The 13,911-nt window shown below is 43.4% G+C and overlaps 2 protein-coding genes across 2 annotated transcripts; one reads left to right on the top strand and one right to left on the bottom strand.

The window, feature by feature from the left end:
- Positions 1-5,244: 5,244 nt before the first annotated feature.
- LOC310878918 (kelch domain-containing protein 3-like) lies at positions 5,245-6,315 on the bottom strand (the record flags this gene model as incomplete). The annotated part of the gene is made up of 1 exon (XM_083793334.1): positions 5,245-6,315. One exon carries the CDS (start codon positions 6,313-6,315, stop codon positions 5,245-5,247), a length of 1,071 nt encoding a protein of 356 aa, XP_083649460.1.
- A 360-nt stretch (positions 6,316-6,675) lies between these two features.
- Positions 6,676-8,053, top strand: LOC310878917 (ataxin-10-like; the record flags this gene model as incomplete). Its single annotated transcript, XM_083793333.1, is given in 2 exon segments — positions 6,676-7,989; positions 7,991-8,053. Coding segments are annotated over 2 exon segments (1,377 nt in total).
- Between the last annotated feature and the right edge of the window lie 5,858 nt (positions 8,054-13,911).

The raw sequence follows: 13,911 nt of genomic DNA, 5'->3' as shown, positions 1-13,911 counted from the left end.
TTTTATTCCTAACACAGTGTACTTGTATACGCTGCCAGTGTGAGGAAAGCATGATGGGTGTGGGCAATGTGTTTGGGGGGTTGGAGAGTGGAGCAGGCAAGGGTTCAGAGAGAAAACTGTGCCATTGCCCCAGTTATTCATCCAGAGACAGCGAGCTATGACATAACAACTGCCTGGCAGCCTGCTTTCTGTATTTATTGCATTTGGTCGTCCTGCGGCATTAAAAGAGTGTGGTGAATCGCTGTGCTCATTAAGTGGTTAATGTGGGCCACTGTCATATCAACTCTAAATAATTTGGGCCAGTGGTGGTTCTTAAATTAAACTATGTTGTGCTCTTGCATATTGGATATAGATGCTGGATATGGCCTAGCTATTTACTATGTTTACATCATTCAGTTTTTCCTCAACAAGTTAAAGGTATATTCAGTGATTTCACTCAAAAAACCTTAGGTTTCGTTTTTGGCTGTGGGACCCAGCCTTTCGTCCAATCAGGATAGAGTAAAAAACGAAACCTAAGGTTTTTTGACCCCCAGGGGTTAACTGGGGACAGGGAGGAACTCCTTATATGGCCAGCACACTCTATAGTAGGGAGGATTATCACAACAAAACAAAAAAATAAGTGATATTTGAATTAAGTGAAATCACTGAATATACCTTTAACACATAATGTATGCACACACTTAGGCTAAATGCGTCAGGAAATCTCCATGACTTAATTGGCTTACGGAGAAGCGGTGAATAAGATACAAACAGGTGAGTCAAGGAATCTCTTTACACAATGACAGTGCGAGCGCCACAACAAGTAACTAAGTACATTTACTCGAGTACTATAATTTTTCACTTTCACATGAGTAATATTTGACAAGGAGTATCTATACTTTGACTCACTTTGTCCACTACTAGCTAAAATTGGCTAAAATGTGATAGCTCATACTGTATGGTAGCCTACCTTTAACACTGCCAGCGAAAGACCGAATAGGTTGAAATTAGTTAAAGGTAGAGTAAGTGAAATTGTTTTGTTAAACTAAGCGTTAACTAGCTCTATATTCTGGTATAGAACTTATTAGAGTGTTGGTTCAGTAACAGGAGTCTCCATGTCTCCTCAGGTCTTTAATGAACAGAAAATGCATTTTAAGGTTGGGATAATATTCTTATTATACAGAGAACTCACACAGGATACAGATTAAACAAGTTGTAGCATTACGCAGAAGCAGGGATTGAACCCGGGGCTCCCACTCGCCAGACCAACGCGCAACCTACTGTGCCAATAGGGCTGAGCCCGATTGGCAGGGCTGTTGCGGGCTTGGTCTTGGCTGGGGGCTACAAAGTGAAATTGGAAGTGATGACACAAAGAAATGAGCAGACAAAATTGGAACTGGAACACTATCAAACCGAAGCTAATAAATCTCTCCTGATTTATTTAGAGAGTGGGAGACCGATATTACTGAACAAACACTCTATACTATAGCAATGATTACTATCAGAATAGTGCTTTAACTTTTTGACAAAAAAACACTTACCAGTATCCTACTTTTAACTTGTGTTTTCTGAGGTTACAAATGTAGGCCTCATTGTGTTATGCAAGTGGTTCCAATGATGTGGGTCCAGGTGTGCATTGAGATTTTGTGACACACACTATTATTGCCTACATACTACACAAAACTGTTCTGATTTTGTTGTATTGACTATATCATTACTTTGCGTGGCTTTTATTTCCTATGATGCAACAGCTATATACCCTGAAACAATATTGTAGCAACTTTCTGATTATATTATTATATCTGTACCCCCTACCCCCCCCCCCCCCCCCACACACACACACACACACACGAAGCAAAACACTTATAGCTGCAAAAGGTCTGACTATGATTAGTATCACCTGTGATATGTCACACCACCCACACTAAGCACTGAACCGAGGGAAACTGAGTGAGGTAATTAATGCATTCATTAATGACAGCATGAGGTCAGTCATAACTCATAACTTCAAACGTTGTGTTAGGGGGGGGAGAGAGAGAGAGAGAGAGAGAGAGAGAGAGAGAGAGAGAGAGAGAGAGAGAGAGAGAGAGAGAGAGAGAGAGAGAGAGAGAGAGAGAGAGAGAGATAGAGATAGAGATAGAGATAGAGACAGAGAGAGATGCGTTTAATACATCACACCATACAGTAGACCTATATAGGCGTTAATGATGCTCTTACCGTAGAGTGCATTTGCCGGTGTCTGCGAGTCTGACAACGACATCCTTGAACGAGGGGATTTTGCGACTGCAGAAGAGCTCGAAGATGATTCTGAGAGACGAGGACAAATGAAGCCGCAGGTGCAGATGCTTATGTTGATGTAATGTACAGCATGTCTGCTCTAATTTCGTTAAATCCCTTTGCTGTTGTAGGCTAGAGTCACTGTCTGTCACTGCGTTAATCCGACGGCACCCCGCACACGCTGGTGCGCAGCACGTGTAGTGAAAAAGTAAACAAAACAGAGTGGCTGTTGGGGCTGCTAATGGAACATGACATGAAGCATTGCATTGGGAAGGTTAATAACATTGGCCTATTTCTATACTATGACATTTGTGTTTGAAGATTACATTTGCATAGTAGCCTACCCCTCTGATGTACTTGATATTTTGTATTTACTAACACAACACACTCAGATGGTTCTCAGATTGTGTCTTCTTCACAGACAAATCACAAAACAAATCTTGCTTTGCTGGCCTCTTCCTTGAAATTTCCACAGGGTGGCGACATAAGCACACAAGTACTATGCACACTGACGCAGGAATCTGCAGCCAGGCAGGTTTCTGCTTTGCATGCCTTGCCCCACCTAGACAGACATACGGTATATAAACAGTACATGGCCATTCAATCTTTTGATAACCCATGGGTTATCTCGTCAGACTCACAACCCATTCTGTGAATCATGGCCTGCCACTTTGGACAGTGCACTCGTCAATGCGAGACGCCATTGGCTGCTCAGCATGGGTATACCCGCTCGCTTAGTGGCTTGCTCAGGTGCATCTGACGAGCCTGAAGGCCTCGCTGTCACGCCCTTCAGTTTCATTGACACTTTGGCCCTTTAAATGGTCTGAAGGAGAGAGTTCAGCCGCTGAGCTGCTGTGTGGCGCACCTTGATGAACCTTGATGATACTTGAATAAGTGCTAGCGTCCGGCAGGTGTTTCAAGCCACTCCCTGAGCACTAAGCACTTTGCAGGTCTCTGTGGGTTCGTGTGATTGCAGAGATGTCTAGTGCTTCCCTCACTGTGCGGCGATCTGCTCCGAGCAGGAAGGCGCTTGACGGCACAAACCGGGGATCTTGTTAACACAAAGATAGAAGTGCACTGCTGATTAGAAAACGACACCCACTGCGCCTCTCCTCCTCTCCTGTTGTCCCTTAATTCTCCACCAATATGCGGCCTGCCCCAAATTAGACAGCCTGTCATCCTTTTTGGATGTATTTTCTGTGCTTCAGACTTGCATGCACATAAACAAACATGACATTTTGCAGCTGGATCTATTTAATGTGGTGTCTTTATCATTGGGTTATCTGTTATCATTGGATTTCTATGTTAACACAACTCTCTAGTAGTAACACAATTAAAACATTCTCATAGGTTATGTCTGTTCAACAATAATGTGGTGTGCAAACATATTTTGTATCCTTTTCTCCAGTCTAACTAAATCCTATCTCTGTCTCTGTCAGGGAGAAGGCTGTCAAATGATGCAGCCATCATTCTTCACAGGAAAGGATTTGACTGGTGCATTGCACACAAATACACCGGTATGAAAGGCACACACTCACTCACACACACACACCCCTGCAGATTCTGCACAACAAATTAATTTGGTTATTTTGGAGATGTGCAGCTTTACAGTCAAGGAACAGATCAATTTCACATTACCTTACTTTACCCATCAATTTCAATAGATCTGAGTCCGACATTGCTCAATGCAGATGACTGGAGCAGAGTGATGTAATATGGCTGCCGCTCCAAAATTCCATTGAACCCGCCTCCCACTAAAGCCCCGCCCCCTTTCACTATTAGCCCCGCCTCCCGGGCCTCTCTCAGCCCCACCACTCTCCAATTGTTTATATTGTGTTTAGTTTCCAAGATGGCCGCAACACCAGGATAGGGTGGGGCGGAAGTGAGTGGGTGGAGTTGACATATAATAATAATAACTTTATTTATATATAGCACTTTTCTGGACAAAGTCACAAAGTGCTGCACAACAAATTCACAGGAAAATCGAACACATCCAAACGGATGCACCACAGCAAATCAAGAACCCACAGCAGAAAGCATATTCAAAGATACAATATAAAAACAACAACAATGTAATAGATAAAAATAAAAATACCGACAGAGTTCAGTGAACAAACATTCAACGGGGCTAGGGGGGGAATGCTTTTCTGAACAAGTATGTTTTGAGAAGAGTTTTAAAAGATGCAATGGTATCTGCTTGTCGGATGGTTTTGGGGAGGCTAGGCAAGTGTCTTGAATGCAGCTCAGTAAGCCCACTCACCTCCGCCCCACCCCTCACGGTGCTGCGGCCATCTTGGAAATTAAACACAATATAAGGGGGTGGGGCCAAGAAAGGCCCTTAATTGCATAGGTCAGTAGTTTCTGGTTTCTTTGGCTCCATATGGAGATCTAAGGGTGGAAGCAGGGGCAGTGTCTTGAGTGTACAGGGTTTGATGAGGGCCCAGGTAGGGCTTGATGAGGGCCCTCAAAAGTAATGCTGGAGTGATCGAGTGAGTGAGCGAGTGGCCGAGATTTTGGGTATTGGAATTTGGCTTTAGTGAATTGTATTTGCTTTAACGCAACAGGAATTCCGATCTCATCTTGCTATATCATTGCCTCAAACATGACAGAGCAGCAAATAAACTGAAATAATAAAATAAAAATACAAAGGTTGCCACCATTGAAGTCATTTTCGTATTCCAGTTGCTCTCCTTTACAAACATCCGTTTGTGTACAAGTCCTTTTCCATCTGTCTGTTCCTTTGCCCAAAGCATCTCTTTATTTTCTACATTCAGTTCTATTTTCGCCTGTATGCTGCTTTGTTCCTGGTGGGTATCACTGAGCACATTCATGTTCATTGCTTTCCTTCACATCTAAATGAAATTGGCCTTTGTAAACAACAATCTCTGGTCTTTCCCTTTTTTCTGTTGCCATGGACTGGATCGGAGCTCTGCCCTTGTCATCAATTTATTTTTTATAGACTTGCCTATTTTGTGGGCTCTTACTTCTTCAGTTGTTGGTAGTCATGGCTGCCAGTTCCCATCTGACGTCATGTGGGAGTCCCGATTGCTCCAGACTATACTGAATGACTGCTAGCTTGCATAGTGTCTTCAGACTAGGACTTAAATACAAGATGTAAAGGTCATTGGGTGTGGATTTGTATCCTCCAAAGTGGATGATACGATTTCCCACCATGCAGCAGCACAGCATAGACAAATATGAATACCCGAGGGGAAAGGGGGTTTTCCCTTTGGCTTCAATCTTCTTCCAGGTGAAAGTCTCTGTATTGAATTTCCAGAGATCATTGAAGGTCTGGTTCAAGTTGTCTCCACCAAATATGTATAGCTCTTCATTGTAGGCAAAGGCTGAATGACGCCTGCGTCCTTCTGGAAGAAGCTGTGCACAAGGTGTACTCAGCCAGCAGCTGGTTTCAATATCAAACACCCTGATGTTGTTGCTATGGTTGACTTGACCCCCAAACACAAACATCTTTGTCCCGATGATGGTGGCAGAGTGATTTGACGATGGTTCTGGAGTGCCTCTAGTGTTAATTAAAGACCAGACCAATGAGTCGGTGTCCAACTTGTAGATGTCATTAGTGTATACAGTAAGCCAGTTGTATCCTCCACAGACATAAATTACCTTCTCCAAGACACAGGCTGAGTGGCCGCACCTGCCCTCTGGAACAGTTCCAGAAACATTGGGATTGAACCATCTATGGTTGATGACATCAAATGCATAAAGAATGTTGCAGTACTCACTTCTATTCTTAAACCCTGAGCAGACGCTAAATCCCCCCCAGATGTAGATGATATCTTCTATCAGCACAGCTGTGTGACCCTCGCACATGGTGGGAACCTCAGGGAGGTGTTGTCCTCTTCCAATTGATGTAGTGGGCAACGTCATCCAGCGCAAAGACACTGTGTTGAAGATGTGCACCTCAATCTGACCCATGTTGTACATGTAGATCTTCCTGTCGCAGTACCAACCAAAGGAGTACACCCTGTGCCCCACTGCCACAGCAGTGTGGTGAGTGGCTCTCTTTGGTCCACCTTTCTGCTGAACCACCCAGCAAAACATTGCTATGCAAAAGAATGGAGTCACCAATAGCTCCCACATTTATTGCTAGAGCGGTACAACCGTCACTCAAAGCATGGCCAATCCGTGAAGGGTGGAGTTAGCCAAATTCAGGGAACTGATGCCTGTTGATCTCACTAATGCAAAATATCTATAGGCTTTTGTATCATTCAGGATTGTTTATATTTGGATGCCATGGCTTTTCTACTTTTTTCTTTCTATTCGCAGAGGGATCTTGCCCAATATTTCGGCAAGACTGATGTCATCAGGACACTATAAAACCCTTCTCCCCTGTCAGAGAACCCAGCAGTCATGGTGGCTCACAATGAAGCAGGGTGCAGTGTCTCAACATCACTTGTTCACATGTTAAATCAGAACTTGTGTCAGAATCACTTACAGATATTGAAATCATTTAGAACTTCGCTGCTGTGGGACCAAGAATACAGGGAAGGGGTGGAGGAGGTCATTTTTGTCAGTCTTTTGAAGATCCTGTCCAAGCTGCAAGAGGAGCTTGAGGACCAAGGTGGTCAATCTGTCCCATTATATATTCAGCTGACTGCAGAAAGTTTCAGGGCTGCAAGGAATGCTTGTGTCCAGAGCCACCGGAACCAGGACCTGCTAAGGGAGCTTGGTTTCATTGAAGTGTCCCTTAAAATCCTAAGCTTGCTTCTGACCCAGGAGAGCAGTGACAGCTTATCTGAACCTCTTGGTTGTGGAATCCAGTTCCTGGGAAACCTTTCAGTGGGAAACCAAGTGTGCAAAGACCACATTTGGCAGCAGACCTTCCCAGCGATCCTCCAACGGCTACTGAGTGTTGATGTTGAGAAGGTCGTGGATTTTGCCTCCATGGTGCTCTACAACTGTCTGGATGAAGCCAAGGTGGAGCAGCTCACCCAGCCCCAGAACCTCCACCTGGCCCTTAGAGTGATGGAGTTGTGCAGGACACAGCCAGACCAGGAATGGCCGCTTCTAATCGCTACAAAACACTTCCTCAAGTCTTCTGCCCTGGTAGAGTCTATGTACACCAGGATGTCTCCGCTGGAGAGGGTCACTCTGCTGGAATTGCTGTCTGCCCATCTGCTGGAGGAGGACTCTGAGTCTGAGGAGTGTGGTATCCCCCCTGACGTGGCCCGATTCCTGGCCTGTTGCTTCCAGAAAAGCTGTGGAGCTATCCTCACACTCGCTTGCAGCTCTGCCACCAGTGATGAGGAGGCACTGACGGTGATCGGTCTTTTGGACGTGCTGTGTGAGTTGACCTCGGACCGCAGACGGTTCATGTTCCTTCAGAAGCATCCTGGCCTACTCCAGTCCACGGTTGAGCTCCTGCAGCAGGTCCATGCCTTGGGGAAGGCCAGCAAGAATGTCTTCAGCGCTGCTCAGAACTTCTCTTTCAGCCAAAGTGGAGACACCACGTCTTCCTCCCCCTCTGTCGGCTTCAAAGCTCATCTCATCAGACTCATAGGAAACCTCTGTCACAGCAACATCAGCAACCAAAACAAGGTGAGAGAGCTGGAAGGAATCCACCTCATCCTGAACAGCTGCAGCATAGACAGCAATAATCCATTCATTAGCCAGTGGGCCATATTCGCCATCCGGAACCTCCTGGAGCAGAACCCGGAGAACCAGCAGCTGGTGTCTGGGTTGAAACTACAGGGCACGGCCGACCTGGATCTGGCCCTTCCAGGTTGAGGAACGGGACGGCACACTGCTGCTCAAACCTGTGAAAAAACATTCCTGGTGAAAGCCACGACGGAGCAAACTGGAGAGACCATGCTCAGCGACCTGCTCAGTGGCTTGAGCATGTTCTCATGGTTAGTGATAGGTTAGTCTTATACACAGGCCGTCAGCCCCCCTTTTCTATTGTGGCCAGCCAAACTGTAAAATACAGTTTAGTATTTGTGTTTGCTGAATAAACAGTCAGAGCATACAAGAGTTGTGAGCCCTCCTAATGCTATTAATGAATTAATGATGCAAATCAACATCAAATTAAACATATCCTAATAGTGTGTGTGTGTGTGTGTGTGTGTGTGTGTGTGTGTGTGTGTGTGTGTGCGCGCGCCTGCGTGTGAGAGAGTGCATGACCTGTGCACATGTACGGTAGTTAAAGTTTAACATTCTATCATACTAACAAAAAATGTCGAGTCAATAAAATCACAATTTATACACCAAACCCAAACCAAATATATCTCAAATATATATACATTTATTCCAAGGCAATGTGGCTCTTCCATGATCATGTTTCAACCCCACATTATTTATACCGTAGTTATATAGCTCTTATTTATCTTTTTGAATAATACATTATTATTGAGGTTTGGACCTTTGGCGACCTCAGTTGGCTATACGGCCATGATAGTCTCTTGTTCAATATCTTTCTTTATTATTTCATTTTGTTTCCTTGTCACCACTCCAAGCTTTGCCAGAGCCATTAAGCTTTATTGCTCAGCCATGCTACCAGGCAGCTTTAATAGATTTACTCTTAGCGTAAGGGTGCTATTTTGGTTTAGATTAATTTGCATGCAGTTATTATACTAATGAATTAACTAATTACTTGAGTAATGAATGCACACAAAAATTGTTTGCATATTTGTATTTAAGTACAGTACTACATACTAAATTGGTAGAAACATTTTTATCCTGTAAACTTATGCCTAATAGTAATAACCTACCTACAAAACATGTATGAGGCAGAAAATAAAAGGTTTTCTAATAATAATATATTGTTGAGATCCATGTGTTCACGTGTCTCGATGTGATGGGTTGTGTAATAAATTAGTATCAATTCTCTATGTACTACATTTGTGAATTTGGTTCCCGGGTAGACGCCTCATTTCTCTTTTGGGTCTTGAGTTGAAAAGGTTTGGGAAACGCTGCTACACATCAGTGGTTACTGGGACAATGGTTTGTGTGTTCTTAACAGAACCAATAGATTCACCTAATGACCGTTTTCTTCTTCTGTTCTTTATTCATTCTTAATTAACCACCTTGGCTGGTGATTCACCTACTTCTATATGTGGCTCCCAAGAGCTTTGGCATCAGTAACATCAGCATGTAGCCAAGCATCCTTGAAAATAAAGTGACATGACACACATGGTACAAATTACCATGCATGCAAGCCCAAGTTCTTCTCCTTTGTCTCTCTCTCTCTGTTAACTCAACTGTAAATGCTCACTGAAAAAGCACATTCCTACAGAGTAAAGATAATTACCTTTTGCCCCTGTCCATCCATCCATCCATCCGTCCTTGTGTGTGTGTGTGTGCGTGTGTGTGTGTGTGTACACTTGCCCGCGCACACACCCTTTCCCCTTGCCCTCCAAGGCAAGTTTAGTTCCGTTTTCATGTTATATTTTAGCACCTGCCCAATTTTGCGTGTGTATGTGCATGTCTCTCCTACTATATATGCTTTACTGTTTAACCACCACCCTATAAAAAGAGGAAAATAATAATAATAATAATAATAACTTATTATTTTCAAAATAGCCAATCTAGATCCGTTATTAATGACATGCCCATGCACATTGGAAACAAGGGTTAAAGTGATTAACTTTAACCAGGTTCGTCCTGATCCATAAAGCCATTCAGCCGTTTTACTTTCAGCATCCTCTCATCCATTTCTTATGTCGCTTAACTGTATTTCTCATCTGATCTCCAGCCTTGTTTCCAGGCAGGGAGGCAGGCGGTCAGAAAAAAGTCATTAGACAGAAAACGGCAAGGAATTCTATCATTTATCAGAGGAACTTCAGATCTCTAACAATGTCCTGAGCCCAGCCTAGATCAAAGAGATGCCGACTGCTCTCAGTGTCGAGCAAATGACTGGCCATCCTGCCCATCCATCATGATTTGCAATGTAAGATAGCAAAATAATAAAAACCTTTTCAGGTAATGGCCACGGTTAGATCTCTCCATTATACATGTCCCGGGTCTTACAAGCCTGTATTAGGCTGTGATTGATGACCTGATCTTTGCATGCATTAAAGGCTCTGCTTAAAATTCACTTTTTGTATCCGGGCAGACAAGGGATCTGATTAATGAGTGCCAATAAAACTAGTGGTGTTCCATGGTGGCTCTGTGGACCCTGTGAAAACATGATCTGATTGGCTGCCTGTTAGGAGCCTTTGGATTACTGCAATAAATAATAATTACAGTTCCTGGGCTCACCTCTAGAGGACAGCTATTGACTCATTTGAAGAACCCATAGGGGGAGAAATGTAACATGCTGTGTATGGCTTATTTTTGTTTGGCAGTTGTTGTGATGACATGCTATATTATGCTAGTATGAATGGCATGCATGCTAGAGTGAACGAATGAATATATTTGACACACACACACACACACACACACACACACACACACACACACACACAGAAAAGCAGAAGACATCATGTGAATGTGCTATGAATGCTGCTCCTTTTTACAATGTTATTTCCTCCGTTGTAATCACCCACAATAAAAACATTCACGCTGGTGGTTCTCTTTACCCAGAAGATACAGTCCTTAAGTGTAGAGCTGGCCATGACTAAACACGGGCTGAGGCAGGTTGGTTGGTAGATGCCAACTGGTTCATTCTCTTACTCCTGACCTATATTGATGGTGATTGAGAAAGCCAGCATGACTCAGTGCTCACTGTGCTACGGTCTGGGTGTAAAGGTCCTGCATGGCTGACAGCTCAGTCCCGGTGCTGTGCTGCTCTGTGAGGGCAGCATCTTCCATACCAAGCAGTGAGTCCTAGGAGGCGGCCCTTCCAATAACAAAACAGTCAACACTTCCGACGAGGCCTTGAAATTAAACAGTTTGAGAATCACTGCCAGAGCCGTAAAAATCTTCTTTTCTCTTCCCTGGTATATATCTTCTATATTATATTTTCCTCGGCTGATTAGTGTCAATTTGGGGGTCCTTGACATGAAAAGGTTTGGGAACCACTGACCATAACAACCCACTGGTGCCCACATGATTTGACCATCTCAGGTCCTCGCTGGAGGGGAACCGAGAGGAACCTGAAGCATTTCCACACATCGTGTGGACCGTCAGATATATTGGGCGCCGTCGACAGCTATATAGTATACTCGTGGGTATACTCAGCCAGCCTCTATACGTCAATATCCAATATGCATGCTGCTGCCCCGCACATTCAATTCCCATTACGTGTGATGGGCTGTGAGTCTGTCAGTGTTCCTTGTGTCCATGCATGTTCACTGCATGTCATCACTGCTCAACTGTTGACATGGTTGGTGGTACTAACAAGCCTGATGGAGTACACAACATCTTGAGTGGTGGGTCGGGACGCTGGGGTTGGGTTCTCCAGGGCTTTTCTTGTGACGGCAACACATGCACCCCGAGCATGACTGAATAAAACAAAGTATTCATCTATTTTTCTAATTTAATCCAATTAATCTAACGTGATGTGACAATATGTTTTGCATGGTATTACATTTGCATGCAGGTGCATGCCTGTATGCAGTCACAACAACACTGTAGATGCTGCACACACAAGCATGATATTGTACAGATCGTATGCACACAAGCTTATTCTAGTGTAATGGTTATTATCCAATTAGCTGCTCGTGGCGGAAAGTTCCGTCAGAAGGAATCCAACCAGCAACTGCTTCTGGCGTAATGTTCCATCTGATAAGCTTTATTATTGATATCAAACCGGATCGCTGATTTCTTTTTCTTTTCTTTAGCGATCCTAGACCGGGTTGCGCAACCGCGCTGCCGTCCACCTCCCATTATACAGGCTGACTAAAAAGCTGAATAACTCGAAATCTACGGAGCTCTCTGTGGTTTGGATAAAACGCGCAATGTTCGGAGGTCTTTGCTGATTAGCCGGTGGTCTAGATGGAAACATTGGCGCTTTTGATCGGAATTGGATTTGGAGCAGAAAAGCGTGATCGGGACACCCTAGTGTCAATTAAATCCATATCATGATATTAGACTGGATAATGTCTGTGATTTTGGATATTGTACAATTGTGATATGGCATAAGTGATCGGAATCGGATCGGGAGCAAAAAAAACGTGATCGGGATATCCCTAGTTATTAATGTTAACTACAATTATGACAATTTGATGTTAAGAAATGTTGAGTTAAAGCGGCATTATGTAAGACAATATAACTTATACAATTGGGGTGGTTTTATTTTTTCTCCCTGCTCTTCTATTGAGACATTTTAGATCCTGTGTCTAGGTGAGACATGACCTTTGACACGATCCCGTTTCTGGTTTGACACAAATTTTGATTACTGTACATTTATCCCCTGTAGGCTGTACAGCTTTTCTCTTTTTTTTTCACTTAATTCTTATTGAAGGACGAACAGACAAGAAAACACAACTGACAAGACTATACGGAAAGAAAAAGAAAAGAAAAAGACAAAAAGTTAAAGAAAAAGAAAAAAAAGCTGCATTTTTCATATTACAAAAAACATTCAATGAAATCCTATTGCAATATCCCTAGGCTGAGAGAAGAGATTCCACTTTGCCCACTTTTTATAGAATTTATCCTCTTGTAGTCTAAGTATGAATGTTAGTTTTTCCATAGCATACAGTTCCTCAATAATGTCCATCCATTGATCTTTCGTTGGTGGGTCCTGCTGGCACCAGCGTTGTGTGATTGCTTTTTTACTTGCTGCTAAGAGGATCTTGATTAAATATTTATCATGTATTAGAAACTCTTCAGGGATATTTCCTCCAAGGTGGAGTGGATGTCCTGCCAGTATTTCTGAATTTTAGGACAAGTAGGCTGTACAGCTTTAACTGACAACCATAAGGCTTAACAATGATAAATAACTGTATTCTAAACAAGCAAAAATCATGGAGAAAATGTCCTTAGTTTTAGTTTTTGCCAATTTATTTAATACATAAGCTTAGTGTTGTGGGAGGATGTGAAATATGTCTTCCAATATTTTAGCTGTGCCAGTTTAAATTGTGAATAATGCATTTTCTACATCGCAGGATGTTTTGTTGAGTTATTGCACAACACTTTGTCTGGCCCTTTAGAATCTCACCACTGTACAAAAAACCCACCATATATATTGCTATATATAGCCTACTGAAATGGAAAACAAAAACTTAAAATGGAACAAAAATAAATGATGAATGACGCAAAGCTGTAATAATAACCTTGCTACAGACCTCATGCACACAAGCGTAATTATGTCCACCAAACTATACAACCAAGGACAAATTAATTTGAACAAAACGCTTGTGTGTGTTTATCCTTTGCTTGTTGAAAACGTCGACAACAACAATCTGGAGTTGATTTGGGGAGGTCTTATAGCATTGAGGCGTTTAACCTTCTACCACAGCTGTCTCTGGCTCTCTGTCCATGTGGCTCCCATTATCCAGCTGGTCATGGTTCCCTGGCTCTGCCCCCACTCATATGGGAGCTCTCTACCTGTCTGTTCCCATCTTCCTCTTACAACCCACCCCCCCCACCCTCTCTCTCTCTCCTCCCCCCCCCACCCTCTCTCTCTCCTCCTCCCCCCCCACCCTCTCTGTCTCCTCCTTTCCCCCCCCCACCCTCTCTCATCCTTTCTGTGGATTTCTCTATCTTTATGACCTTTCTCCAGCCCTACTTAGCTGACCTTGGTGTTACAGTATGTCA

The sequence above is a fragment of the Protomyctophum parallelum genome (genome assembly GCF_964188405.1).
Source record: "Protomyctophum parallelum genome assembly, chromosome: 21".
Classification (NCBI taxonomy): Eukaryota; Metazoa; Chordata; class Actinopteri; order Myctophiformes; family Myctophidae; genus Protomyctophum; species Protomyctophum parallelum.
The sequence above is the reverse complement of the archived record's forward strand: the minus strand, read 5'-3'. Positions and strand labels throughout refer to the sequence as shown.